General features: G+C 37.8%; 1 protein-coding gene across 2 annotated transcripts; it reads left to right on the plus strand.

The window, feature by feature from the left end:
• The first annotated feature begins 21,864 nt into the window (after positions 1-21,864).
• Positions 21,865-26,434, plus strand: LOC132630906 (importin subunit beta-1-like). 2 transcript variants are annotated; one of them, XM_060346487.1, is made up of 3 exons: positions 21,865-22,131; positions 23,371-25,795; positions 25,886-26,434. In XM_060346487.1, the coding sequence occupies exons 2-3, from the start codon at positions 23,376-23,378 to the stop codon at positions 26,088-26,090; spliced, it is 2,625 nt and encodes an 874-aa protein (XP_060202470.1). In that variant the 5' UTR covers positions 21,865-22,131; positions 23,371-23,375; the 3' UTR covers positions 26,091-26,434. The 2 variants fall into 2 exon arrangements, with proteins under 2 accessions (XP_060202470.1, XP_060202471.1); XM_060346488.1 differs by having other exon boundaries at positions 21,865-22,127.
• The last annotated feature ends 430 nt before the right edge of the window (positions 26,435-26,864 follow it).

The following is a 26,864-nucleotide window of genomic DNA, read 5'->3' on the forward strand; positions in this document are numbered from 1 at the left end:
ATACCATTGCTTAATCAAGTCTGAAATACAATAACTGGATGTTGGCATGCCTCTATGTGTGACATAGTGTGATGATAAGTTAGATAACTATAGTTGGGGTTTGTTTGGACTAAATGCTTTGTTGTGATTGTCTAGTGACGAGTGAAGGGCGAACTTGCAGTTATATTAACCAATTTAGGTTGTTTATGTCATTGAAACCTGCCTATGTTCATTAAGCTTTTATAAAATAGCATAAGTGTTTTTGCTGAATCTGTCCAAGTGTGGTGTCCATCTTAGCCTATGTTTGTTTACATATTGCCTACACTTATGTTTGTCATTCTACTGAATTTGGGAAAGTATAATATTGCTTGAGATAGGGACACTGAATATGTTAATAAAAGGAAGGTCCTGCCTGCTGGTTTGAATTCAGAAACTCTATCTGATATTAGTTTAAATATACTTCTATTGTGAATGACAAGTCTCTTTGCTCCTTTTAACACACATGCATTTTTGTAGCTTGGAGTCTGCTTATTGTTTATTGAGGTATTTTGTAGTTTTGAGTCTGCTTATTGTTTATTGAGGTATAATGGGTCCTGTCCACTTAGGTTTACTCTGTATGCATTGTCTTGGTAAAATATGATGAAACTACATTGGCATTCTTGGGTAATCTCTACTGCTTAAGTTATATACCTGCCCTTTTGGGATATTTGAGATAAGGTGGGAGTGGCCTCGGTGGAAGACAAGATGCGGGAAATGCGACTGAGATGGTTTGGGCATGTGAAGAGGAGAGACATAGATGCCCCAGTGCGGAGGTGTGAGAGGTTAGCCGTGGATGGTTTCAGAAGAGATAGGGGTAGGCCAAATAAATATTGGGGAGAGGTGATTAGACAGGACATGAGGCTATTCGGGATAAGGTGGGAGTGGCCTCGGTGGAAGACAAGATGCGGGAAATGCGACTGAGATGGTTTGGGCATGTGAAGAGGAGAGACATAGATGCCCCAGTGCGGAGGTGTGAGAGGTTAGCCATGGATGGTTTCAGAAGAGGTAGGGGTAGGCCAAAGAAATATTGGGGAGAGGTGATTAGACAGGACATGACGCAGTTACATCTTACCGAGGACATGACTTTAGATAGGAAGGTGTGGAGGACCCACATTAGGGTAGAAGGCTAGTATATAAGTCTCGTTATCTTTCCTTATTAGTAGGCGCATTAGCGCATTATAATTTCTTGTGCTTTGATTTATGTTATTATTTGCTACTTTCTGTACTTTGATTACTCTATTTTATCTGTGCCGCTTTCGTGATTTGCATTTCCATATCGCTTTGAATTCCTTGATTATCCTGTTTTACTGTGTCGCTTGCATTATTTCATTGCAATATCGTTTTAAATCTTTTAACCTTATCTGACCCCCTTTTTATGCTTCTATTGAGCCGAGGGTCTCTCGGAAACAGCCATCCTACCTTGGTAGGAGTAAGGTCTGCGTACATTATACCCTCCCCAGACCCCAAGATGTGGGATTTCACTGGGTTGTTGTTGTTGTTGTTGTATGCTTTGTCTAAGTATTTATGTACTGTCAGTGCACTTTGCCTGGGTCCTGTCGCTTATTGTTTGTTGATGTGAACCAAGTTTATTGTTGGAATAAGTAAGTGATTAGCAACTTATGATATTCCCGGAACCTCAATAAAATTGTGACAAAAAAATGTATTTGCTTTGATATTTTGTTAAAACTATTACTTTTTAGATACTCATCCTTCACCCTTTGTTCTCCTTGCATAACTTGTGAAACTTCTCCAAATCTAAATGTCTTGAGTTGCTGCTAAACCCAAGAAGCTACTGCCATGCTTGGCCAGCTAAACTTTACATTCACTACTGCTGCATAGTTGGCTGAGCTTTGCCACATTTCACTGCTGAATTGAGATGCTAAATTAAAGGGGAACAATTGCCACATCTTGAGCTAAGCTGGCTACTATGTTTACACTATTTGTGGATGTGGTATTTCCTTGAACTGCTGCCTTTTGTTACTACCTCTCGGCTGGGGTTAGCTACTTCATTATGATGTTTCATTTCGAGCCATGAACTGCTGCATCCTGGCCCTTTGCTATGGAGTGTTAACTCCTAATTGTTCTTGAGTTGTGTGGGCTGATGGTATGATTGGCCACACCTTGAGAAGTTGCTGCTATGTTTACTCAGTGGTGCTACTGATGCCTTGACAAAAACTGTTGCTTCTTTTCTACAATTTGAGGAGATCTCTGCTGCAGCTTTTAGCTGAGTTTTGCTGCTATTTTTACTGCTGGTTTGAAGTGATAAATTTGAGAAAAACTGGTGAAATCAAACCATCATTGTCTTGCCTCTTAAGTCTCTACTGTTGCATTCGAACTAACCATTTGTTGCCTTCTGGACAAAACCATTGCTGCACACTTGAGTTATTGCTATACTTGGTGAATTTGTTGCTTAGCTGGAACCTGATTGAAAATGATGGTTGTTATACTCAAATGCTCTTAAAGTCTGCTCCATCTCAATACCCTTGGTTATTGTTTGATAAGCTACTGGCTGAATATAAAAATTGCAGCTAAACATTCTGTCTTTATTCAGAATTGTTGTTGTGTTATACCTTAGAGTAAATGAAAGTTGGGGAACACTTATGGGATTGGTTAATCCTTCTTCGATAGCCTGCCATGCTTGGGGTTCTAGAAACCTTTTGATCTTGCGCGGCATCGAAAATATGAAGGTAGTAACCCCCTAAGTTTCCTTATTCCTTAAATCTTTGCAGACATAGTTGACCACACTTTGAAAGTTGATGCTATATCTGGCTTAGCATTGTTACACCTTGATATGCCATCCTGCTCACTACATTGTGATGCTGCTATGCTTGTTCTTTGGGGCAATTGATATTTGTCTTTTCAAGGCTGTTATTAAGCTTGTTCTTAGAGGTTGTTATTGCTGTGGCTGCCTGTTGTTGTTACTAGTTACTATAATACGTTATTATATTTATAAGAAGCAAAGGCTACACTTGAGAAGAAAATAAATTGTGGCTGCACTTTGCTACAAATTATTACCCTTTTGAAGCAAGACATTGCTGTGAATAGCTGATGCCTTTGAGGGTTTGGTCTATTGTGTTTGAATCTGTATTGATAACTATAACACTCCATGCATGCTAATGAATACTTAGAACTGATTTGCAGGCAAAGAAGTTCGGTCGATTGTGTTTATTTGAAGAGTATTGTGATGTCAAACTTCTTTTTAATTATTATTATTATTATTATTTCAACGGTGGAGTAGAATCGAGAGGGGACTTTGGTATTAAAGATGAGCAAGCACAGGCAAACAAACATTCCCTGTTTTCAAGCACAGGGAAACAAACATTCCCTGTTTTCAAGCACAGGCAAATAATTGTATCATGCCTTGGTCAAATATAAACAACTCGTGTTGGCAGTTCGCAGAGACAAATGATAGGGAAGATGCTGTAGAAAGTCATTAGTTATCAATAAGCATTGACTTGTCTCCATAAGCAAGAATAAATGAGCAAATCATTTGTCAGCAACTAATGCTAGATTTTCTAATACTTTATCTTGGATTTGGAAACATTGCGTAAGATCTATTTAACTGAAATGACTATTGATCAACCGCCGACATGATCAAGTGCGAAAGCTCTAAGCTAAGTCTTAGGATTGTCTTTACATCATGTATTTTGGCTTATTGTTTCATCTATGTACTCGCTTTGCTATTTCAATGAAACTTGGCCTTTTATTTCCAAACTCAAGTGTCCCAATTAAATGGCTTGGATCACTCTATCATAATCTCGAATATGTGGCGTTAGGCCTACCTCTGGCATAAAGAGGTCCCTGCATATTAGGGCGTGTTATTAGTGCTGGTGTTAAAACTTTGTAAGTCGTTTGCTTGCTTACTTGCTAAGCGATTTACTTGAGTTTATTTGTAATATGCTCGCTCGTGAATTTATTTGCGATTACTTGATGCTAAGGGAATTACTGGAATTTATTTTCTACTTGTCTAGTTTTATTTCTTTAGAGGTTGCCCAGCATTGAACATTGCGTTGGCTGCGAATCTGCGTTAAAGACAAGATACGATGGCAAAAAGATTTGAATCATTCAACATCGGTGTGGGATTGGTGCAAGCGCAAAATGAGGATAGCGAGAAAAATGTGGTACAGAGAAGCGTGTTGGTCAATTTAGGAAATACTTTCAGCCTTCTTCCTAACACAAGTTCAGCTTCTGACTCAACCCAAAACATTTTCTTCACAATTTCTCCTCACCCAGCTCCTACAGATATACTGCCAAGATACTCTATTAAACCAGAAGCTTTGCAAGTCACGTCGATGCCTAATGCCCAAAAGCCTGCACTTGCATCGCCCTTCACAGAAAACCAGCAAAATCAACTAGCGGTATACCCATACAAGAGATTGAGAAATGAAACGAATGCAATCAATTAGAATGACTCGGATAGAGAGCTTCACAATTTGAGGAGAATTGTCGAAGAAGAGATGCGGGCAAGAAATGTCCAAAGTTTAAGATATGAAAGTTTGTGCATGCTTCCAAATGTTGAGTTGCCGCCGGGATACAAAGTGCCAAGATTCAACACCTTCAATGGCAGAGGAAATCCTGTTACGCACTTGAAGGACTATTGTAGCAGATTAATGGGAATTGGACAAGATGAAGCCATACGAATGAAATTGTTCATTCAGAGCCTATCAGGGTTAGCATTAGATTGGTACACAGAACAAGATTTTCGCAAATGGCACACATGAGAGGACATGGCCCGCGACTTTGTAGAACAATTCGAGTTTAACATCGGGGTTAGTCCAAACCTTTATGATATGCGTGAGATAGAAAGAATGCCACATGAGTCTTTTCAGGAATATGCCATCCGATGGAGATTGGAAGCTTAAAAAATACGCCCTCCATTGCCCGAGAATGAATTGATTTCAACTTTCATCCAAATGCAAAAGGGCATATATTATGAAAAGTTGTTATGTGCGCGGTTACGTGACTTTTCCGATCTAATTCAAGTTGGAAAGCAAGTAGAAGCGGGCGTTCGAATAGGAAGAATTGTTGACACTTCATCAGTACAAGCAATTTTTCAAGCTGAGACATTCAACAACTTGCAAGGCAAAAACAGAGAAACCGACTCAGCTGTCAGGTCTACATATCAGCCGCAATCACAACAGAACTATCAAGTTTCGCATGATCATATATCTCTTCATCAAAGAGGTTTTCAATATCAACCTGATCAAGCACAGTCTAGCTTACGACAGTCAGAGCACGTAAAATTTCGCACTTTTACTCCTCTTGGAGAGTCATTAACTAGCATATTTGAGAGAATGAAAACTAAGGGATTCCTGAAGCCAAAGAAAGGATGGATCCCTAAAAGCCTACCGCTAGATTTTGATTGGTCCAAGAGTTGTGCTTACCACTCTAATATTCCAGGTCATGACACAGAAAATTGCCCGGCACTTAAGCATAAGATCCAGAACATGATCGAAAGGGATAAGATAAGCGTGCAACAAAATAAATTGTGCGACAGTGATGATCCTACAGTTGCAAATGCAATTATTGTTACCGGTGATCCATCAAGATTGGCACCGAGACATTTGAAAAGGAAGCGTGGAACCAAGTAGGATGATTAAAAGGATTTACCGTCACTAGCATTCTCCAACCACCCGCCCTGTCATCAGCTTTATTTCTTGTAATTTTGCTAAACCTTTGTATGAACTACGCCTGACCTGATTCCCATGGGGGATACGTAGGCGGCCCGCATAGGCCTCGATCGCATCATTTCAAAAACCTCAATTTCATTTCTGCTTGTATTTTGAACTATGCTTGACCTGATTCCCATGGGGGATACGTAGGCGGCCCGCATAGGCCTCGGTCGCATCATTTTAGAACCCTCAATATCATTTCTGTTTGTATGAACTACGTTCGACCTGATTCCTGTTAGTAGCAGGATACGTAGGCGCCCATGTTGGGTTCGGTCTCGATATAGTGAAAAATGTCGTTTTCCCATAAAACAACACTGGGGAAGCTTTGCAAATGGTCTATCATTATTTGACAAAAGCGTGAATCGAAATCCCGAGTAATATATTAGCGTCACCAGACTGCTACAATGCCATCACCACGAGAAATGCAGATTCAACGCCAAAACTTCAGTGTTCAATGCAAGGCAACCATTTTATTTTACACTAACAAATTTTCTTTGAGTAACGCAGGGGCATATTTTAGCTATTCTTGAAGGATATCGCACAGTATCAAGTCGGCAATTGCAAGATTCAGATAAAGCAAGGGGCAAAGTCAACTTAATACTGATTAAATTTGAAACTTACAAATTTCTTTGAGTGCAGGAACTTTTTAGATGCAAATTTTGGCAGGGCAGAAGGTCCCCAAATCTCCGGCAATGCATTATGAATATTCGCTGCTGCAAATTACGCACTGCGTCAAACTCGTCTCACCGCATATGAATCAAGCATCACAAAAGCTCTTCGCTCCGCACTAATTTTAGTAATCATAAATCAAGCACTGCATTTAGGCTAGTCCGCCTTTAATAGGACATTTTAGGCTCGTCCGCCTTCAATAGGACCCTTTAGGCTCGTCCGCCTTCAATAGGACACTTTAGGCTCGTTCGCCTTAAATAGGACACTTTAGGCTCGTCCGCCTTTAATAGGACATTTTAGGCTCGTCCGCCTTCAATAGGACACTTTAGGCTCGTTCGCCTTAAATAGGACACTTTAGGCTCGTCCGCCTTTAATAGGACATTTTAGGCTCGTCCGCCTTAAATAGGACACTTTAGGCTAGTCCGCCTTTAATAGGACATTTTAGGCTTGTCCGCCTTTAATAGGACATTTAGGCTTGTCCGCCTTTAATTGGACATTTTAGGCTAGTCCGCCTTTAATAGGACATTTTAGGCTCGTCCGCCTTCAATAGGACATTAGGCTCGTCCGCCTTCAATAGGACACATTAGGCTCGTCCGCCTTTAATAGGACATTTTAGGCTCGTCCGCCTTAAATAGGACACTTTAGGCTCGTCCGCCTTTAATAGGACATTTTAAGCTCGTCCGCCTTAAATAGGACACTTTAGGCTAGTCCGCCTTTAATCGGAAATTTTAGGCTTGTCCGCCTTTAATAGGACATTTAGGCTTGTCCGCCTTTAATTGGACATTTTAGGCTAGTTCGCCTTTAATAGGACATTTTAGGCTCGTCCGCCTTCAATAGGACATTTGGCTCGTCCGCCTTCAATAGGATACTTTAGGCTCGTCCGCCTTCAATAGGACCCTTTAGGCTCGTCCGCCTTCAATAGGACACTTTAGGCTCGTCCGCCTTCAATAGGACACTTTAGGCTCGTCCGCCTTCAATAGGACACTTTAGGCTAGTCCGCCATTAATAGGACATTTTAGGCTTGTCCGCCTTTAATAGGACATTTAGGCTCGTCCGCCTTTAATTGGACACTTTAGGCTCGTCCGCCTTCAATAGGACATTTTAGGCTCGTCCGCCTTAAATAGGACACTTTAGGATAGTCCGCCTTTAATAGGACATTTTAGGCTTGTCCGCCTTTAATAGGACATTTAGGCTTGTCCGCCTTTAATTGGACATTTTAGGCTAGTCCGCCTTTAATAGGACATTTTAGGCTCGTCCGCCTTAAATAGGACACTTTAGGATAGTCCGCCTTTAATAGGACATTTTAGGCTTGTCCGCCTTTAATAGGACATTTAGGCTCATCCGCCTTCAATAGGACACTTTAGGCTCGTCTGCCTTCAATAGGACACTTTAGGCTCGTCCGCCTTCAATAGGACACTTTAGGCTAGTCCGCCTTTAATAGGACATTTTAGGCTCATCCGCCTTTTATATGTTGCATGGGTTGTGCACCGCCCCTTTGAATTTTTTGCATAAGGCTGAGCACCGCCTTTTATAGGTTGCATGGGCTGTGCACCGGCCCTTTGAATTTTTTGCATAAGGCTGAGCACCGCCTTTTATATATTGCATGGGCTGTGCACCGCCCCTTTAATATGTTGCATGGGCTGCACACCGCCCTTTTGAAATTTCCGTACAAGGCTGAGCACCGCCTTTTATATGTTGCATGGGCTGCGCACCGCCCTTTGAAATTTCTGCATAAGGCTGGGCACCGCCTTTCATATGTTGCATGGGCTGCGCACCGCCCTTTGAAATTTCTGCATAAGGCTGAGCATCGCCTTTCATATGTTGCATGGGCTGCGCACCGCCCTTTGAAATCTCTGCAAAAGGCTGAGCACCGCCTTTTATATATTGCATGGGCTGTGCACCGCCCCTTTGAAATTTCTGCATAAGGCTGAGCACCGCCTTTTATATGTTGCATGGGCTGTGCACCGCCCCTTTGAAATCTCTGCAAAAGGCTGAGCACCGCCTTTTATATGTTGCATGGGTTGTGCACCGCCCCTCTGGAATTTTTGCACAAGGTTGAGCACCGCCTTTTATAGGTTGCATGGGCTATGCAACGCCCCTTTGAATTTTTTGCATAAGGCTGAGCACCGCCTTTTATATATTGCATGGGTTGTGCACCGCCCCTTTCATATATTGCATGGGCTGCGCACCGCCCTTTGAAATTTCTGCATAAGGCTGGGCACCGCCTTTCATATGTTGCATGGGCTGCGCACTGCCCTTTGAAATATCTGCATAAGGCTGAGCACCGCCTTTTATATGTTGCATGGGTTGTGCACCGCCCCTTTGAAATCTCTGCAAAAGGCTGAACACCGCCTTTTGTATGTTGCATGGGTTGTGCACCGCTCCTTTGGAATTTCTGCAAAAGGCTGAGCACCGCCTTTTATATGTTGCATGGGCTATGCACCGCCCCATTGAAATTTCTGCATAAGGCTGAGCGCCGCCTTTTTATATGTTGCATGGGCTGAGCACCGCCCTCTTAACGTTGCTGCAAAAGGATGAGCACTGCCTTATATCTGTTGCATAGGCTGAGCACCGCCCTCTTGATACTTTTGCATAAGGACCGAGCACCGTCTTCTATCTTAATTTTATTCTGCTTTGTATTTTGAACTACGCTCGACCGGATTCCCTTAGTGGATACGTAGGCGGCCTATATGGGCTCGGTCTCGTCATTTTGAAAGCTCAACATCCTCCTGTGCTAGAAACTGGGACAAATTTTTAAGGGCATCATCGCAAGCGACATCGCGAAACATGAAAGAGTATATGGCCAACAGAGTCATCAAAAAAAAAAGACTTGGGAAAAGGACGCTCGCTTTGTTTCACAGTGTGTCACAGTCCCAGTTAGCCAAGACTCAGAAATGGGCGGAGTTTACAAGTCCAGACGAGTTTGGAAGCAAGAAGCGTCGAGAGCCAGATCTGCAAAGTCAACGCGAATCAAAGCACTGCATATGCACTATCGCTTTCAAATGCCCTGCGAAGGCACTGCATCATTGCTCGCATTGCACCGCACCCGCATTGCTTTATTATTTTCAAATGCTCTGCGTATGCTCGCAGATGCATTGCACCACACCCGCATTACTTTATATTTTTTCAAATGCCCCTGCGTATGCTCGCAGCCGCATTGCACCGCACTTGCATCGCTTTATTTCAATATTTATTTTTACTGACTATTTTTATCTAGTTTAAAGTTTCGCAGGAGCTTTAGCGCAACGTGGAACTATTTCTTCGGCAGGGAACTGGGGCAATACATCGGGAAGGATAGGCAGACTTCCCGACAAGGGTCAAAGATCTACCTCGGACACTCGGCTCCAATTCCAAATATCCCGTTCGCGTTCCAGCACACTCAATTTTCAGAGTTCTATCACAATACCCAGTGTCATCATAATTCGACACTGGGACAATATTTTGCAAAGATTCGCACCAATCGTGATTTGCCAGTCATAGGTGTCGTAGTCATCCCAGAACTACACAAGGCCTGATTCTCGTGCAGCCCGAGATATGTAGGCGATTCAGAGATCAGAGTTCGGCCGTAATTTTCTTTACCCTTAGTCCTCCATAATCCTTTAGCCGGGACAAAATAGGCTACTAAGTCAACGCCTTTGCCCGACAACTCTTTTCATTATTACCGGGCAAAGAGGGACAAGTTGTTGACACCCAATTTTGTCCCACCTTTCCTCCAAAATACCTATTTTTCACTTCTAATATTTTGGCAACTTTAAAAAATAATTATTTGCATTTTCACTATAATTAGCTTTTATTAATACCGGCATTTCATTATCCTGTCATTATCTTTTACTACCGTCATTACTACCATTATTATTATTATTATTATTATTATTATTATTATTATTATTATTATTATTTTGTTACTATTATTATTATTACTAGTATTATCATAATTATCATTTCAGCAATTTTCACCATCTTACGCACACGCATCGCATTTATCTTCGCATAATTAGATAACAGCAATTACTTACTGTTGAATTTCAAATATTATTGCACTGCTATTATGATGGCATATAATTTATTATCCGAGTATTAGTAATTGCAAATTTTATATTAAGTAATTTAAATCGTTTATTTAAATGTAGTAGCCCAATCAACTCATAAACATTTTTTTACCAGCCCATATTTTGATCCCAATTTTTTAGACCAGTCCATGTTTTATTGCACTAGCCCATTCATTTAATACCCAGTCCAAAATAAACTGATCCAGCCCATCCTAAATTATACCCGACTCGCCCTTTTCATTTAACAAGGAACCATTAGGGTTCCTTGTTCGAGTCCCTCATCTTCATCGCCGCCCCTCCCCCGCCCCTTTCTCTCTCTATCCCACGCTCCCCTCTGACACCCCCACTCTCCTCTGCCGCCTCCACTCCACCATACCCTGTCCCCCACGCTCACTGCCATCCCCATTCCCCTAGTTCCCCACGCGTATCACCTTTTTTTATTCAACACAATGCAAAGCAAAACCCTATAAATATGGGCGTTTGAATCGTTTGAAGGGATCCTTTTTTTTTGTCACGAAAATTCCCTTAAAACAAAGAGTTGGAGCATTTTGAATACCCCGCAAATACGAGTGTTTAATCGCTCAAGCCGTTCTTTTGAAAATACTAATTTTCTTTAATCTTACTGATATCGTCACAAATACGGATTCTGTTCTTTTTTTTTTTTTTTTGCTTCGGGTGTTGGTCTGAATCCGAACATACGCGTGTTCGATTTTCGTGGTGCTTCGAGGTAGATCGGAGACTCGAAGCTTCACTTCGCTGCACCCGAAGAAGGTAATTCCCCTTTCCCCTTTATTTCTGCATTTTTCTGTTTCCTTAGTTACTATGTGTTAGCTCAGTTTTGCCATTTTTTGTGATTTAGAACGTTTATGTGACGAGTTAGTTAGCTAAATAATGTTTGTCCTGTGTTAGTTTATTTTACCGCCCCTATGGGATTTGTGTGTATAGTTTGGTATCTACATATGTGTTAGAATAGACCTGTTCTAAATAAGAAATACCCATGAAATCTATAGTATCAAATTAAGTTTAAATCGCTTGCTTCATACAAAATACTATGAATAATTTGTTTAGTACCCAGTTGTTGGGTTTGTTGGATTTTGATATAACTGTAGTTTCAGATTAGTCTCTTCCTAAACTTTCACTTTTTTGAAAGTTTTCTGATCTTTGTGCGAATAATGATGTGGTTATAATTTATGTTTTTGGCGGGTTTCACGTGGGTAAACACCTCAGGTGTGATTAGTTTCTTTTGCTAAGGGTCAAGGTGTTAGTTGTGTTCTAGGATGGTATGGTGGTAGTTTTTAATTACTAGTTCAATATCTGCTTATGTGTGTTGGTTGTCATTCTTAGTCAGTTATGTTCGTTAATGGTTGCAAGCATGTTTAGGCGCATTAGCTTTTAGCAATGTTTCGGGTTCAGCCGTATTGTATGGTTTAGTTGGTAACCTTCGTCTCCTTTTAGTTTTATTGTTTTCTTATGTGTGTTTTGATTCTTTGCTCGTTTGTTTCGATCTCTCGCTTAATACAGTTGGTTAGTATTCAACAGTATGATCTCATGTTAGTCGCTTAAATAGTTTGCCTCCATGTTTCGTGTTAATGTTTTAAGTTAGTTTGAAGTGTTAATTTCTTGCATATTTAGTCGCTAGTCTTTATCCCATTATGTATATGATTCAAGTATAGTAGTGTAGCTCAGAGCAGCTTGAACTATTTAATCTGTTATTTGTTTGAAGTATTAATCTGTCAGGAGGTAGATCTCTGTAGCATGTTTTGTGTATGTCGTTAGCCATATTTATCGATTATATACTAATCTTTTTCCTTTCGTTTTTATGCATGACCACCGCGTGCGAGTCCGAGGAACTCATCTTCTTCCGCATTCGATGTTGGGCCAAAGCCCAACGAAACATTCTATCGAGTCAGCCCCATCAGCTGTGTAAAATGATTCTGGGCCGAGGCCCATAACCGCAGCAACAGTGCACAGCAATTAGCCTGAAACGGGCCGATCCATTTAATTCCTCTCCTCCTCTATTTTATGCTCCGTTGAGCATTTTGCTTTGGTATTGAAATGACTAACGCTTTGCCTTGTTTCGTTTTCTTAATATTAGATGAATCCTAGCGGATTAGTGGGGATGATGTCAGTAGTAACGGGTAGTTAAATTAAAGGAGAAACCAATGGTTAATTCCCTAGGATTCAGTTCTTACGTTAAAATCATTTAAAGTCCTCTTTTATGCAAATTATTATGTTTTCTCTAAATCTCATTTTAAGCAACATTCTTATATTTTCTTTAAAACCTTAACAACCTTTCCTAGCCTTTTTTTTCTTAAAATTCAAAGCACCTTATTAAACCTTAATTAATTAACCTAAGTTTGGCCGGACAACCGTAATTAACGGATCCTAGAGGATGCCTAACCCCTTCCCTTTAGGATAATATATAACCCTTACCTAGAATCACACTGATTAAGCAGACTATTAACGGAGGTTTAGTTATTTCTACCTTAGTTAATAATTAGGTGCCCTAATTCACCTTAAAATCAATTAGGTGGCGACTCTTTAAAACAAGCAAAAATAGGAATCACCAATATGTTGTACTCCGCTTCAACCCGGTTAAAATGGGGTATAACAGACGGTTCGTCAACTTGCTCCGTCGACTTACGCCTGAGAATCCCTGATTGTAGAAACCTATTGAAGGTTGGGTCGACGGCCCCGTCGACATGTCGACGATCCGTCGAATTGTGCCTGCCGATCTCAGTCTGCAGGAACATGTTGACGGTGCACTGTGATCTCTCTAACAACTTAAATTTTTAGATTAGATGGTCATACATTTTAACATTATATTAGAGCAGATAGAGCTAAATTTGAGTTTCACGGCCACCCATTATCAACAATTATGTGCTTGACCCATGAAATATAATCAAGCCCACACGTGAGGAAGCATATTAAAAATATAATATAGTAAATAAATAAAAGGATGCTCTCTCTAACATTTTAATGTTTTAGATAGAACATTTTAATAATGGACATCGATATTTATGCCTGGGGAAGGCCATGGGGGAGCAGCCTCTTCATGAAATTCAAAATGGGAGCATTTGCGACTATTTAACTTCATTTTTTTCATTATACTTTAAAGGCAAAGGACCAAATATATCCCTGATAATATATTTGATATAGAGCAACCTCACTCTCCGTTTCAAAATGAACTCGTTCGTGACCTTGCTGTTAACCAAATGACCCATATATATGTCATTATTGGCTAATATATAGACCAATTTTCCTATTAAAATTATGAGATAATGGTGCCACCTAGTACTAATAATTGAACCCCGCACTGTTAACCAAATGACCCATATATGTGTCATTATTGGCTAATATATAGACCAATTTTCCTATTAAAATTATGAGATAATGGTGCGACCTATTACTAATAATTGAATCCCGCACCCCCGTGCTATTTTAAACCACCACGTCTAGTATAGGGCCAATTTGAACTACCCCGTCTACTGTAGGTGCAATATTGAACTATCATATCTAATATAGGGGTAAATATGGCCCTTGGAAAGAAATTCTAACATCCTATAACTTCAAGTTCTGCATCATAGACTCAACTTTTAAAACACGCAAATTCCATTCTGAAGTCTGAACAACACTTTTCATCACTCGAATGGTTCTCATGAACATATAAACCAAGAACCAACAATATGGCTTTATATTATAAGATTGACTAAGAAGGCAAACTACCCAAAAACATACACGTCCATTTTACCAACAAAATGTTATTTTGGAATGTCCATAATATTACATAACATTGACTAGAAAGCTGATTTCATCACCCTTGCTGCAATGACGGACAAAGCAATGCAACCAAGTAATGACTTAGTGAAAAACCACTCGAATTTAGTGACATTTTCTTCAAAGAATTAGAGAAGAAGTTGATGAAAATTATAGAAAATTTAAGACTTACCTAACCCTAATTCAAATTAAGAGAGGTGGCCAGGTTTTATCATGAAATCGAAAAACCAAGCTGGAAATGTTGTAGATAATAAATAACCTAACAAATGGGTATGGAAAAATGACGCTTTTGGTCCCTGAGTTATCACTTTACTTTGATTTTGGTCCCTGTGATATCCAACTAAGCATTTATGACCTTCAATTAAGCAATGTGTGCTATTTTGATCCAATGACTAACAAATGTCATCAAACTAAATAAATTGTCAATTGTAAGTAAGGGCATTTTGGACATTTAAAAAATTATATTTTTGAGGCACCAAAGACCCACCACCACTCTACCAGTAAAACACAACTAATAGCACCACCGTGGAAACGGCCGCAAAACTCCAGCCGTCCACTAAACTCCACAAATCTCAACCTATAAAAAACCCCATGAAACAGATCCACAAACTGTCATAGCTATCCAACTATACAAAATTTTCTTTTGTAAGAAATTGCACTAGAACTGTCAATTGAACGATAATTGCCGCAAATTGTGTCTTCTTGTAATTGAAGGGTCCATTCTTTTCTTTCCATAATTAGAAAACAAAAAACTTTCTAAATCTTGCAACGACTGCTTCTTTGAAGCTTCTTGCAAACCCAGGAAATTTGGCACTCAAGCGACGGCTTGTACAAGAGGTAAAGTTCAGATTTTTCTATGTGGGTGTCAGTGTTTCTCCACGTTCCACTTATTGTGCTCGATTTTATCTCAGTTTCTATCCAGAAAATTATTGTTTCATGTTTTTTTTAGTAGGTTGAGATCTGTGGTGTTTGGTGGACGGTTATGGAGTTTTGTGGCCGTTTCCATGGTGGTGCTATTAGTTCTGTTTTACTGGTGGAATCGTGGTGGGGTCGTTGGTGGCTCAAAAGCATAATTTTTTAAATGTCCAAAATGCCCTTACTAACAATTGACAATTTGTTCCGTTTGATGACATTTGTTAGTCATCGGATCAAAATAGCACACATTGTTTAATTGAAGATCAAAAATGCTTAATCGAATATCACAGGGACCAAAATCGAAATAACGCAATAACTCATGGACTAGAAGCGCCATTTGCCCAATGAATATTGTAGTTTCTAATGGGTAATTAATAAAGAAGAAGTTTTAAAATGGCGAGGGGGTGTTTTTTTTTTTTAATATAATTATAATTGGTGGATAATTTTTTTCCTTAAAAATAAATTAAAATTTTTAATAGGTAAATTGGGGTTCGTTAGCCAATAAAGGCAAATATGGGCCATTTGGCCACCGATAGGATTGCATAGATAATTTTGAAATAGCGGATAAAATTTCTCTATATTAAATATATTAGGGCTATATTTGGCCCTTTTCCCTACTGACAAAGACTATTTTAGCCAGAGGTGGATCCAAAATTTGATTATTTACGGGTGCCACCATGACTAAATCGAATTTTCGAGTGATAACTATTGAGGAACGTTGTCAGTCTACTATTCTGTTAAGACAGCTAACGGACACTATATAAAAATGAAATTGTTTTTTCAATTTCTCTTAATGAAACCGACAGACGTCCGTAGCTTAATTTTGCTCAAAAATGCACAACAATTATATAAAATTTTATAATATCGTCTTGTCTTTAATTTATTTACTGAAGGAGGCTATCGAATCGAAGGGAGTCTATCGATTTTTTTCCCGAGATGATAATTTTCGATATATATGACGGATAGTTATATATCGAAAATTATCATCTCGGGAAAAAAATCGATAGACTCCCTTCGATTCGATAGCCTCCATCAGTAAATAAATTTAAGGCAAGATGATATATAACTATCTCTTTGATGACTATGCTGGGAACATGCACCTTCGACATGTGAAAACTCAAAGACCAACTGGAGAGTACGCTATAATAGTTTTTGTTCTACATGAACGGTCTTCACAGCTTCAATAGCACAGTCATCAGTCTTTGTTAACAATCCTTTAGGAAATCAATGGTACTCTACATCTCCCATGGTATCTAGTGTAGGATTTCCTTGTACTAGTATTACTACTGATGTAGATGCCTTTGGGCATCAGTTCCCTGTGTATTCTTAATTATATTAATCTAAAATTGTCTTCAAAATAAATAAATAAATATATATATATATATATATAACTATCCGTCGATTTTGTCCCTCAGAAAAAGGCTTGTTCTTAGTAGTGCACTATCTTTAATGCAAGCTTACCGCTAGTTAATAAGATTTGAATTAAGGTCTGCGCTCAGTTGGGTCGATCCATTTTGAATTAATTCTGTTCGATTCAATGACATAATTACTTACATTTGTAAATACATCACACTCTGTGTAGCAGATTAAACAATACATAACAAAAAAAATGACAACAAAACTTAACGAAGACACCGAAATTCAACTAAATACAACAGAAGCAAAGCAAATATATATACTTGATGGAGGGGAAAAAAACCAAATAGGAAAAAGAAATAAACAAGGAAACTAGAGAAGATTTGTGGAGGAGGCCACTTTCAAGTTTCAATTGGGAATAAGGCCACTCAATTTCTTTTTCAATTATTTTTCAGTATTAGGGTTTAGAAAAAGGGGAATGGGGTATATTTCATAATTATAAAAAGTTTGGAGATTTTAAGTTATACACTTAAGTCCCTGTGACTTGTAATAAAATATACAAAGTCTCTCTTTCTCCTAAAATATGCATAAGTCCCCTTCTCTCTCTTCACTCTCTTCTCTATCAAGATCAATCTCTCCAGTTGATTTTTCTTTTCTCGAGAGCCCAGAAGCTCTACAATCGTTGTCCTCAGGTATGTTAATTAATTTTGCATCAGTGGCGAAGCATTTTAAGATCCATATTGCCTATTTAAAAGTATGGTTTGATTTTTTTTTTTCAATCTTGATAAAAACATAGTGTTCATAAAGTTCTGCTTTTTTCCAAAACATTTGAAGTTTTGCCTGTTTTTCCGTCGAAATGTGTGTTACTTATACTTATTTTGCTTGTTTCGATCTTTCTTTTTGTGTTTTTGCTTTTGTAAATTATGGTCTATTAATAGAGTTTTAGTCGATTATTCTTATTCCCTATCTGAAAACAAGCAAAATAAAGTCCTTATTTGAGGATGGTTCAGATACAACCGCCACGTCCCCGTTCAGGATGGTTCAAATACATATAGTTCATATACATGATTCAAATATAGTTGAGAGTTGAGAGTGATGGTTCTTATATCGTGGTTCAATAAAGTTTGTATTGTTTATATATATAGATCGTATAAATGCCTAGGTGTAGAGGAAGAAGAGGAAAAATACTCCCCCGTTCTGGTGATATGGTTCAAACCTGTTCTTCTGCGGATCCTAAGGATAAAAAAAGAAGAGATTAAGAAGTTAGCGAAGATGTAAAAAGAAAAAGAAGTGCAGAAGCTGAGAGCAAGTTCTACTCTGACCCCATTGATGGGTATAGTGTTGATGATGATGAAGGAGATAGAGTTGAGAATGATAGAGTTGATAGTATAGTTGAGAATGATGGTTATGTATTTGAGAATGGAGGTGTTTGATCAAGAAAGATAATGGAGGAGTTTGATCAAGAAAAGAGACAATGGAGGAGTTTGTTCAAGAAAAAAGACAATAGAGGAGTTTGAACTTTTGGTCGGTTTTATATAGGGAAGGATGTATTGTTAAGGTTGTAAATTTAAGAATTTTTTATTTTATTACCGTTGTAGAGAAATTTGTGGTCCGTCAGTCGAAATAAAGCCAAATATGCTGGGTCAATTATAAGCCAAACCGGATATAAACCACCTTATTTGTAATAACTCACTGCTTAGGATAATTTTAGACCGTTTTGGTCAATGATAAACCAGAGAAATTAAGGTGACCATTGGAATGAAAAGCATGTTGAATTTGCTCTAGTCTAATGGAATTTTTTTTTATAAAAAAAATAAAATAAAACCAAAACCCAAAACCCCAAAGTGCACAAATCTAAGGGATCGTGGATAGGTATACCATAAACTGACCATCTTCAATAGCTAAAAGTTATCATTTAGGCTCGACTTCACGAATGGTCAATAATTATCCATATGTTATATATAGACCAAGGACAATATTTGTCTAAAAAATTCATAAATAAATAAAATAAAATAAATAAAAGGACATGCCACTATTTAAAAATTATAATAACATTTTAATACATTATATGAGAGTCCCCATCCATTGAGCACATGATCAAAAGAGTTTTAAGACAAGTAATGGTCTTAAAAGGCCAATATTTATCTTAAAAAAGTCATAAATAAATAAATAAAAAATAAAAAAGGATATTAAACATTATAATAACACATTAATACATCATAGGAGAGTCTCCATCCATTGAACACATGATCAAAATAGTTTTAGGACAAGTAATGATACTTAAAAGGCTTATATTTGTCTAACAAGCCATAAATAAATAAAATAAAATAAAAAGGCTTAATACTATTTAAACATTATAATAACACTTTAATATACCAGATGAGAGTCCCAATTCATTAGACACATGATCCAAAGAGTTTAAGCACAAGTAATGGTTATCCTTAGAACAAGGTTGTGCTTTGAGAACAATAACTTGTTGTCAGACTAATTGAATGGTAGTGTTATGATTACCATTACTTATCCTAAAACTATTTTGATCATGTGTTCAATGGATTAAGACTCTCACATGATGTATTAGAGTGTTATTATAATGTTTAAATAGCGTTATGTCCTCTTTTTATTTTATTTTATTTTATTAATTTATGGCTTTTTAGACAAATATTTATCTTTTAAATATCATTACTTGTCCTAAAACTCTTTTTGGATCATGTGTTCAATGAATGGGGACTCTCATATGATGTATTAAAGTGTTATTATAATGTTTAAATAGTGACATGTCCGTTTATTTAATTTATATTTAGTTATTTATGGCCTTTCTAGATAAAATTGGCCTTTTAAGTATTATTACTTTCCTAAATCTCTTTTGATCATGTGTTCAATGGATGGGGACTCTTATATAATTTATTAACGTGTTATTATAATGTTTAAATAGTGGTATGTCCTTATTTATTTTATTTTATTTATTTATGGCTCTTTTTAGACAAATATTAGCCTTTTAAGTATCACTACTTGTCCTAAAACTCTTTTGATCATGTGTTTAATGGATATGTATTAAATTTTTATTATAATATTTAAATATGATATGTCCTTTCTAAAAAAAAATTATTTATGGCTATTTAGACAAATATTAGCCTTTTAAGTACCATTACTTATCCTACAACTCTTTTGCTCATGTGTTTAATGGATAGAGACTCTCATATGATGTTTTTAAGTGTTATTATAATGTTTAAATAGTGTTATGTCCTTTTAAAAAAATATATATATGGCTATTTAGACAAATATTAGCCTTTTAAGTACCATTACTTGTCCTAGAACTCTCTTGATCATGTGTTTAATGGATGGGGACCCTTATATGATGTATTAGAGTGTTATTAATGTTTAAAAAGTAGTATGTATTTTTTTTTTTATTATGGCTATTTAGACAAATATTGACCTTTTAAGTACCATTACTTGTCCTAAAACTCTTTTAATCATTTGCTCAATGGACGGGGACTCTGGTATGGTGTATAAAAGTGTTATTATAATATTTAAATAGTGGCATGTACTTTTATTTATTTTATTTTATTTACTTAGGGCTTTTTAGACAGATATTGTCCTTAGTCTATACATAACATGTGAAAAATTATTGAGCATGCATGAAGTCGAGCCTAAATGATAACTGTTAGCTATTGACAACAATCGGTTTATGGTATACCTATCCACGATCCCTTAGATTTGTGCAATTTGGGGTTTAGGGTTTGTGGTTTTATTATTATTTTTTTTTGTTCGTACACTCTTCGTCATCACTATTAGGATCATCCTGTCACATTGCTCATAGAAATCCAATTCCAACATTTTGAGGTTTCCTCTCATTCACCCATGTAATCACCACCTACTATAATATATTCTGCAATCGACACCATAATAAATCTATAATAGACTACGGTTATGGTTTATGACTGCAATCGACGCTATAATAAATCGATAATAGACTACGGCTATGGTCTATGATTGCAATCGACGCCATACTAAGTTGCTAGGGACTAATTTTCTGATGAAAAGCCGAAACTTCCGCTGGAATTTTTGTCGAAAACGAGATTTGAAAAGTGAATAAATCGGGAGCTTTCGGAGGGAACTTTTTGTTTTTGTTTTTTGGGGTAATTAAAATGTTGGGGGTTAGGGGCCAAAGTGTAGTTTTTAAAACTTTGGGGCTAGAATTTGACACAACACATTTCTGACATGCTGACGTCATAAATGGTAGCCAAAGCACCAATTTGTGAAGACTTGTGGCCTTTTGGCAAAATAACTTTTCAATACGGCCTTTTGGCCAGCTCCCCTAGGAAACTAAGGGAGTCTACAATGGTGGAAGCATGGACACAAGTTTAATAGCAACGCCAAATTATACTATTTGAGTTAATTTGTAAAACTGGCGTGGGTTAGCCATTTTTGGGCCTTTAATTGAAAAGCAGCCGGAATCTATGAAGTACTTGAAAAATAACCATTTTCTTAATGAGTAGCCAAGATCTTAACAAAATTATCCTTAGGTAAAACACGAAAAAAATCCAGTATATTATGCCGGAGTTCATAACAAAATGCTGAAATAAAAAATTGGCTATTTTTTAAGAATGGAGATTTTTGTCTTTCATGTTAAACATTACTCCCTCCGTCCCAATTTAAGTATCTTACCTTTTGTTTTTTATTATTTGTTCCAAAAAGAGTGTCTCTTTCTATATTTAGTAAATTGACAATTCAAATACCACACATGTCAAGTTTAAAACCACAAGATTCAAAGGATAATTTAGTACATTACACACATGTTTAATTTAGAATCACAAAATTGAAAAAGTCTCTTACATTTCTTAAACTCCGTATCTAGTCAAACTAAGACACCTAAATTTGGACGTAAGGAGTAACTATTTTTAGCAACTTTTGAATATGCATCTGTCACCCAAATTTCAATCAATTTATTGCATGGGTTGCGCTTCATACGAATTGGTCTTTAATTTTTCCCCCTCAAATCGCTGGTCCTTAATTTTTTCCCTGCTTCTTATTTAATGAATATTTGCGGGCTAAAGTACCCTTATTCGTTGGTCTAAAAAATCAAAGATTCTGGGGGTTCGATCTTCAGTAGAGTAAAAAAAAGAAATCGCAAGACAAAGTTTCATGTCCGGTATAGTTCTGTAGAAATGAAGTTATCATCGACAAGGACCACATAAGTCTCCTTTCCTAGAAAGTGAAGCCCAACTTTCTTTTTCCCAGTAAGTAAAGCCCAACTCATGAAACCCATCAGCTGTAACGACCCAGCCCAACTAATTAACACGAGCAACAAGGACCACCACACGTGTGAGATTTCAAAAAAAAAAAAACTAGGGTTTAAAAGTCGGGCAACCTCGGTCAGTCCGGGCAACACCTCAGAATTCGTAACACAGAGTAGTATTTGTAGGGTTTTTTTTTCAACACAGTTTCAAATTATACAATATAAGCTCCTCCATATCCCGCTTCTTCACATTATTCGAAAAAATACACCCACCCACTCACTACCCCCTCATATATACAATTCAAATTCACATAAATAACACACACACACAAAGCTTTGTTAATCAATAACTGTTTGATTGATTTTGTTCACTGAGCTAGGAAAAACCCTAGCTCGTGCTTGTCCATTAGAAATCCCTAATCTTCATTTTTAATTGTAGGTAATGTTTACTGATTGAGATTATTTACTGGATTTTCTTTTTGTTTATGACTAGATCTGGTTCGATTTCAACATTTTTAGGTCAAGTTTAGTGTTTTTATGTTGTTTTAATTTGCTACAGTTACTTATGCATTAATCTTTTTGGTCTGTTTATCAATCGATGTTTACTTGGTACATGCTCTTTGGCTGTTGTTGAACAATTTAGTGTTTTTATTGTTGTTTAATGTGCTACAGTTGCGTATGTGTTGATTTTTTTGTTTTACTAGCTTTAGAGTTGATTTTTTTTTTTTTTTATGTTGTAGAAAGTATAAATGTAGTGATATATATATATATATATATATATATATATATATATATATATATGGTGTACAAGCTCTGTTTATCAATCAATGTTAACTTGGAACATGAGATTTGGTTTTTAAAATATTGGCTTGTGGACTTTTAATTTACCCTTTGAGTTCATGGAAAGCTTTCGGTTTGATTTAATTTATTGGCTCAAATAGAGTGGAATGGACCTACAAGATATATATTGCTACCCTAACTAGTTATTTGGATTGAGAAGTAGTTGATTGATTTTTTTTTTTTTAAATTAAAATGAAAATAGCGGAAGCCTTTGAATGTTAACAACTTTGGTTTGCTTGGTTTTTTGAAGCTTCCTGATGGCATCTCATTTTAGAACTTATAGAACAAATGACACTTTTGAATTGTTATTTTGTTGTTATCAAGCCCTTTTAAGGGGTGGTGTGGTATGCTGGACAAGCATAAATAATCTTGGGATAAAAATCTTGTACTGACTTATTCCTTGTTTGGTTACTAATCCTAGTATAAGTTATACCAGGATTAAAAATAGTACCGTGATAATGGTGGAAAAATAGAACTGTGATTTGTTATCCCTGGATAAAACAATGAAAAAGAGGTTATTTTTGTAGACTAACAACTTCTTCTTAGAGATTATGCAATGCATGTTATTTTTAATACCACAAACCAAATAGTCAATAGGAAATAATACCAGGATAACTAATCCCATCATAACTTGTCTTCAAACCAAACCCCTAACTATTGTGACAGTATGTTTCTTTATGGGTGAAATGGAATGGGAATTTCTAAGAGTTGCTCATTGCACCTACCCACGCCTCTTATCACTAGAGGATATTCCTGTAATTTTCTTTAGGGTGCTGATTGATTACTAGATATCTCTTGTATTTTTAAAAACTGCTACCTAACTTTGTTCAATTTGTAGGAGACATGGCTGTTGAGATCACTCAGTTCTTGTTGGCTGCTCAATCAGCAGATGCCAAGATTCGGACTGAGGCAGAGGCTAATCTTAGCCAGTTCCGAGAGCAAAACCTTCCAGGATTTTTTCTTTCATTAGCTGTTGAGCTCTCAACAGATGGAAAGCCCACTGAGTCTCGCAGACTAGCTGGTATTGTGCTTAAAAACTCACTGGATGCTAAAGAAACTGTCAGGAAACAACAGCTTGCTCAAGAATGGCTGGTAATTGATTCATCTTGTAAGTCCCAAATTAAAGGCTTGCTTCTGAGCTGCCTTGGATCATCTGTACGGGAGGCAAGTCACACTGCTGCCCAAGTGATTGCTAAAATAGCTTCCATCGAAGTTCCTCAGAAGCAATGGCCAGAGCTCATTGGTTCATTGCTTGTGAACATGACTCAACAGGGAAGCCCTGCATCCGTGAAACAGGCAACCTTGGAAACACTTGGTTATGTGTGTGAGGAGATATCTCACCATGATCTTGTCCAAGACGAAGTAAACTCTGTTCTCACAGCTGTTGTGCAAGGTATGAATGTTGAGGAGGAGAGCGTTGAAGTCAGACTCGCTGCAACTAGAGCTTTGTATAATGCTCTTGATTTTGCTCAGACAAACTTTGACAATGAGATGGAGAGAAATTATATTATGAAGGTCATCTGTGAGGCAGCCACAGCAAAGGAGGGACAGTTAAGACAGGCTGCTTTTGAGTGTCTTGTGTCTATCGCATCAACGTATTACGAGTTGCTTGAACCTTATATGCAGACTCTCTTCCAGTTGACAGCTAAAGCAGTAAAAGAAGATGAGGAGGCTGTTGCCCTTCAAGCAATTGAATTCTGGAGTTCTATCTGTGATGAAGAGATAGAGCTTCAAGACTATGAAGTCCCTGACAGTGGGGATTCCAGTGGCCAACATTCCCACTTCATTGAGAAGGCCCTCGAAGTATTAGTTCCAATGCTGCTGGAAACGTTATTGAAGCAGGATGAGGAACAGGACCAGGATGATGAAATCTGGAATCTGGCTATGGCTGGTGGAACATGTCTTGGTCTTGTTGCCAGAACTGTCGGAGACGCTGTTGTACCCCTTGTAATGCCTTTTGTGGAGGCTAACATAATGAAACCTGATTGGCGCTCTCGCGAGGCTGCCATATATGCATTTGGCTCAATACTTGAAGGCCCAAGCATCGAGAAGCTATCTCCCATGGTCCATGCTGGATTAAAGCATCTGCTTGATGCGATGAAGGATCAAAATGAGCACATAAGAGATACCACAGCATGGACTCTTAGCCGTATCTTTGAGTTGCTGCACACTCCAGCTTCTGGATTTTCAGTGATCTCACCAGCCAACCTCCAACAGATTGTTGAAGTGCTGTTGGAGAGTATAAAAGATGTCCCTCATGTTGCCGAAAAAGTTTGTGGGGCTATCTATTTTCTTTCTCAAGGATATGAGGATGCTGGGCCAAGCTCGTCAATGCTCACTCCATTTATAACTCAGATTATTGGTTCTCTTATTGCAACGGCTGATCGGACAGACAGTAGTGGTTCTAAACTCAGAACCACGGCATATGAAACCTTGAATGAAGTTGTTAGGTGCTCTAATATTTCTGAAACATCTCAGATTATTAATCACCTTTGCCCTGTTATTATGGACAAGTTGGGACAAACTTTTGAGCTTCAGATTTTATCCTCTGATGATAGAGAAAAACAGGGAGATCTACAGGCTTCTTTATGTGGTGTACTCCAGGTTATTATTCAGAAGCTAAGTAATACTGATGAAACCAAGTCTATAATACTCCAATTTGCTGACCAGATCATGACGTTGTTCCTAAAGGTTTTTGCCTGTCGTAGCTCAACTGTCCATGAAGAGGCCATGCTTGCTATTGGTGCTCTGGCCTATGCAACTGGATCAGATTTCTTGAAGTACATGCCAGAGTTTTACAAGTATCTTGAGATGGGGCTGCAGAATTTCGAAGAGTACCAGGTTTGTTCCATCTCAGTGGGGGTGGTTGGTGATATTTGCCGTGCATTGGATGACAAGATCTTGCCATACTGTGACGGGATCATGACTCTTCTTCTTAAAGATCTATCTAGCAGTGAACTTAACCGAGCTGTAAAACCTCCCATATTCTCCTGCTTTGGGGATATTGCGCTTGCCATTGGTGAACACTTTGAGAAGTACCTTCAGTATGCGTTACCTATGATGCAAAGTGCTGCTCAAGTGTGTGCACAACTAGACAATAGTGATGATGAAATGCTAGAGTATGGCAATCAGCTCAGGCGCAGTATTTTTGAAGCATACTCTGGAATTCTTCAAGGATTTAAGAGTACCAAGGCCAACTTGATGTTACCCCATGCTCCTCATCTCTTGCAGTTCATTGAACTGGTCGCCAAAGACCAACCAAGGTATTGTTAACTGGATTTCATGACATTTCGTTTCTCTTATTATATTTGCACATTATGAGTTTTGACGTCTGTATTGTTGTTCTTTTGCAGAGATGAGAGTGTAACAAAAGCAGCAGTAGCTGTGTTGGGAGATCTAGCTGATGCACTTGGTTCCAGTGCAAAGACCATATTCAAAGATCCTGCATTTTTCGCACAGCTGTTGGGTGAGTGTCTTCAATCCGATGATGAACAGCTGAAAGAAACAGCAACCTGGACACAAGGAATGATTGGGCGTGCCTTCTCTGTTTGCGGGTGAGAGCTGTCTTAAAGTTGCTCTTTACCTATGGAATCTTGTTTTTTCCATCGTATTGCCGAGGCTGAAGTTGTCAGGTTACCAAGGCGGGGTTTACATAATCAACTAAGCTTGCATCTCTTGTGTTGGCTATGAAAGTTGAAATTCTTCCTTTTAAATTTTGGGTATGCAGACTTATAGCTTCAAGCGTCGAGGTCACCTTTTCTTGGTAGCCTGCTGTTGTTATAACTTTGTCTGGTCTATAATATTACAAGTCAGCAGTTTCTTTAGATCGGCTTCCAGTAACTAATCATTCTGTGATTCCATCAGAAGGGTATTACTTCTAAAAGAAAAATTCATTGTGGTAACCTTTCCCCTGTTACTATCATCCTTACTCTCTGCTGAAGATCATTGTTAGTTTTCGTTCTTTCAGATAATTTCTGAATTTTATATTTCTTAGTTCTATTAGTTCAAACAGTAAGGTTCAGATAATATGATTAAATTTCTAAGAAGGCAAGTACCACCTAAAATAAAATTTGCAATGCTCTTTAAAATCATGACACACCAGTTTTTTATGCAACTACATGTATAGTTCAGAGCCCGAGTCTCTAACAGTCTAGAGCCTACTAAACTCGGTACTTTAAAAAAAGAGATAAGGGTCAAAAACACATTCCAACTATCACAGTTTTTTGAGTTTCATACCTCAAATATCAGAAGGTTGAGAAAACTATCTAAACTATTACTATTTAGTTTGCAAAATACACCTCAAATTATTTTTGAGTGACATGTGATCTACGC

This window comes from Lycium barbarum, chromosome 3, assembly GCF_019175385.1.
Source record: "Lycium barbarum isolate Lr01 chromosome 3, ASM1917538v2, whole genome shotgun sequence".
Classification (NCBI taxonomy): Eukaryota; Viridiplantae; Streptophyta; class Magnoliopsida; order Solanales; family Solanaceae; genus Lycium; species Lycium barbarum.

Bases quoted from the DNA above. Each gene is read 5' to 3' on its own strand.
- LOC132630906 (XM_060346487.1), top strand. From the start codon at position 23,376: ATGGCTGTTGAGATCACTCAGTTCTTGTTGGCTGCTCAATCAGCAGAT. The intron at 25,796-25,885 runs GTATTGTTAACT...GTTCTTTTGCAG, and splicing joins GTCGCCAAAGACCAACCAAG to AGATGAGAGTGTAACAAAAG.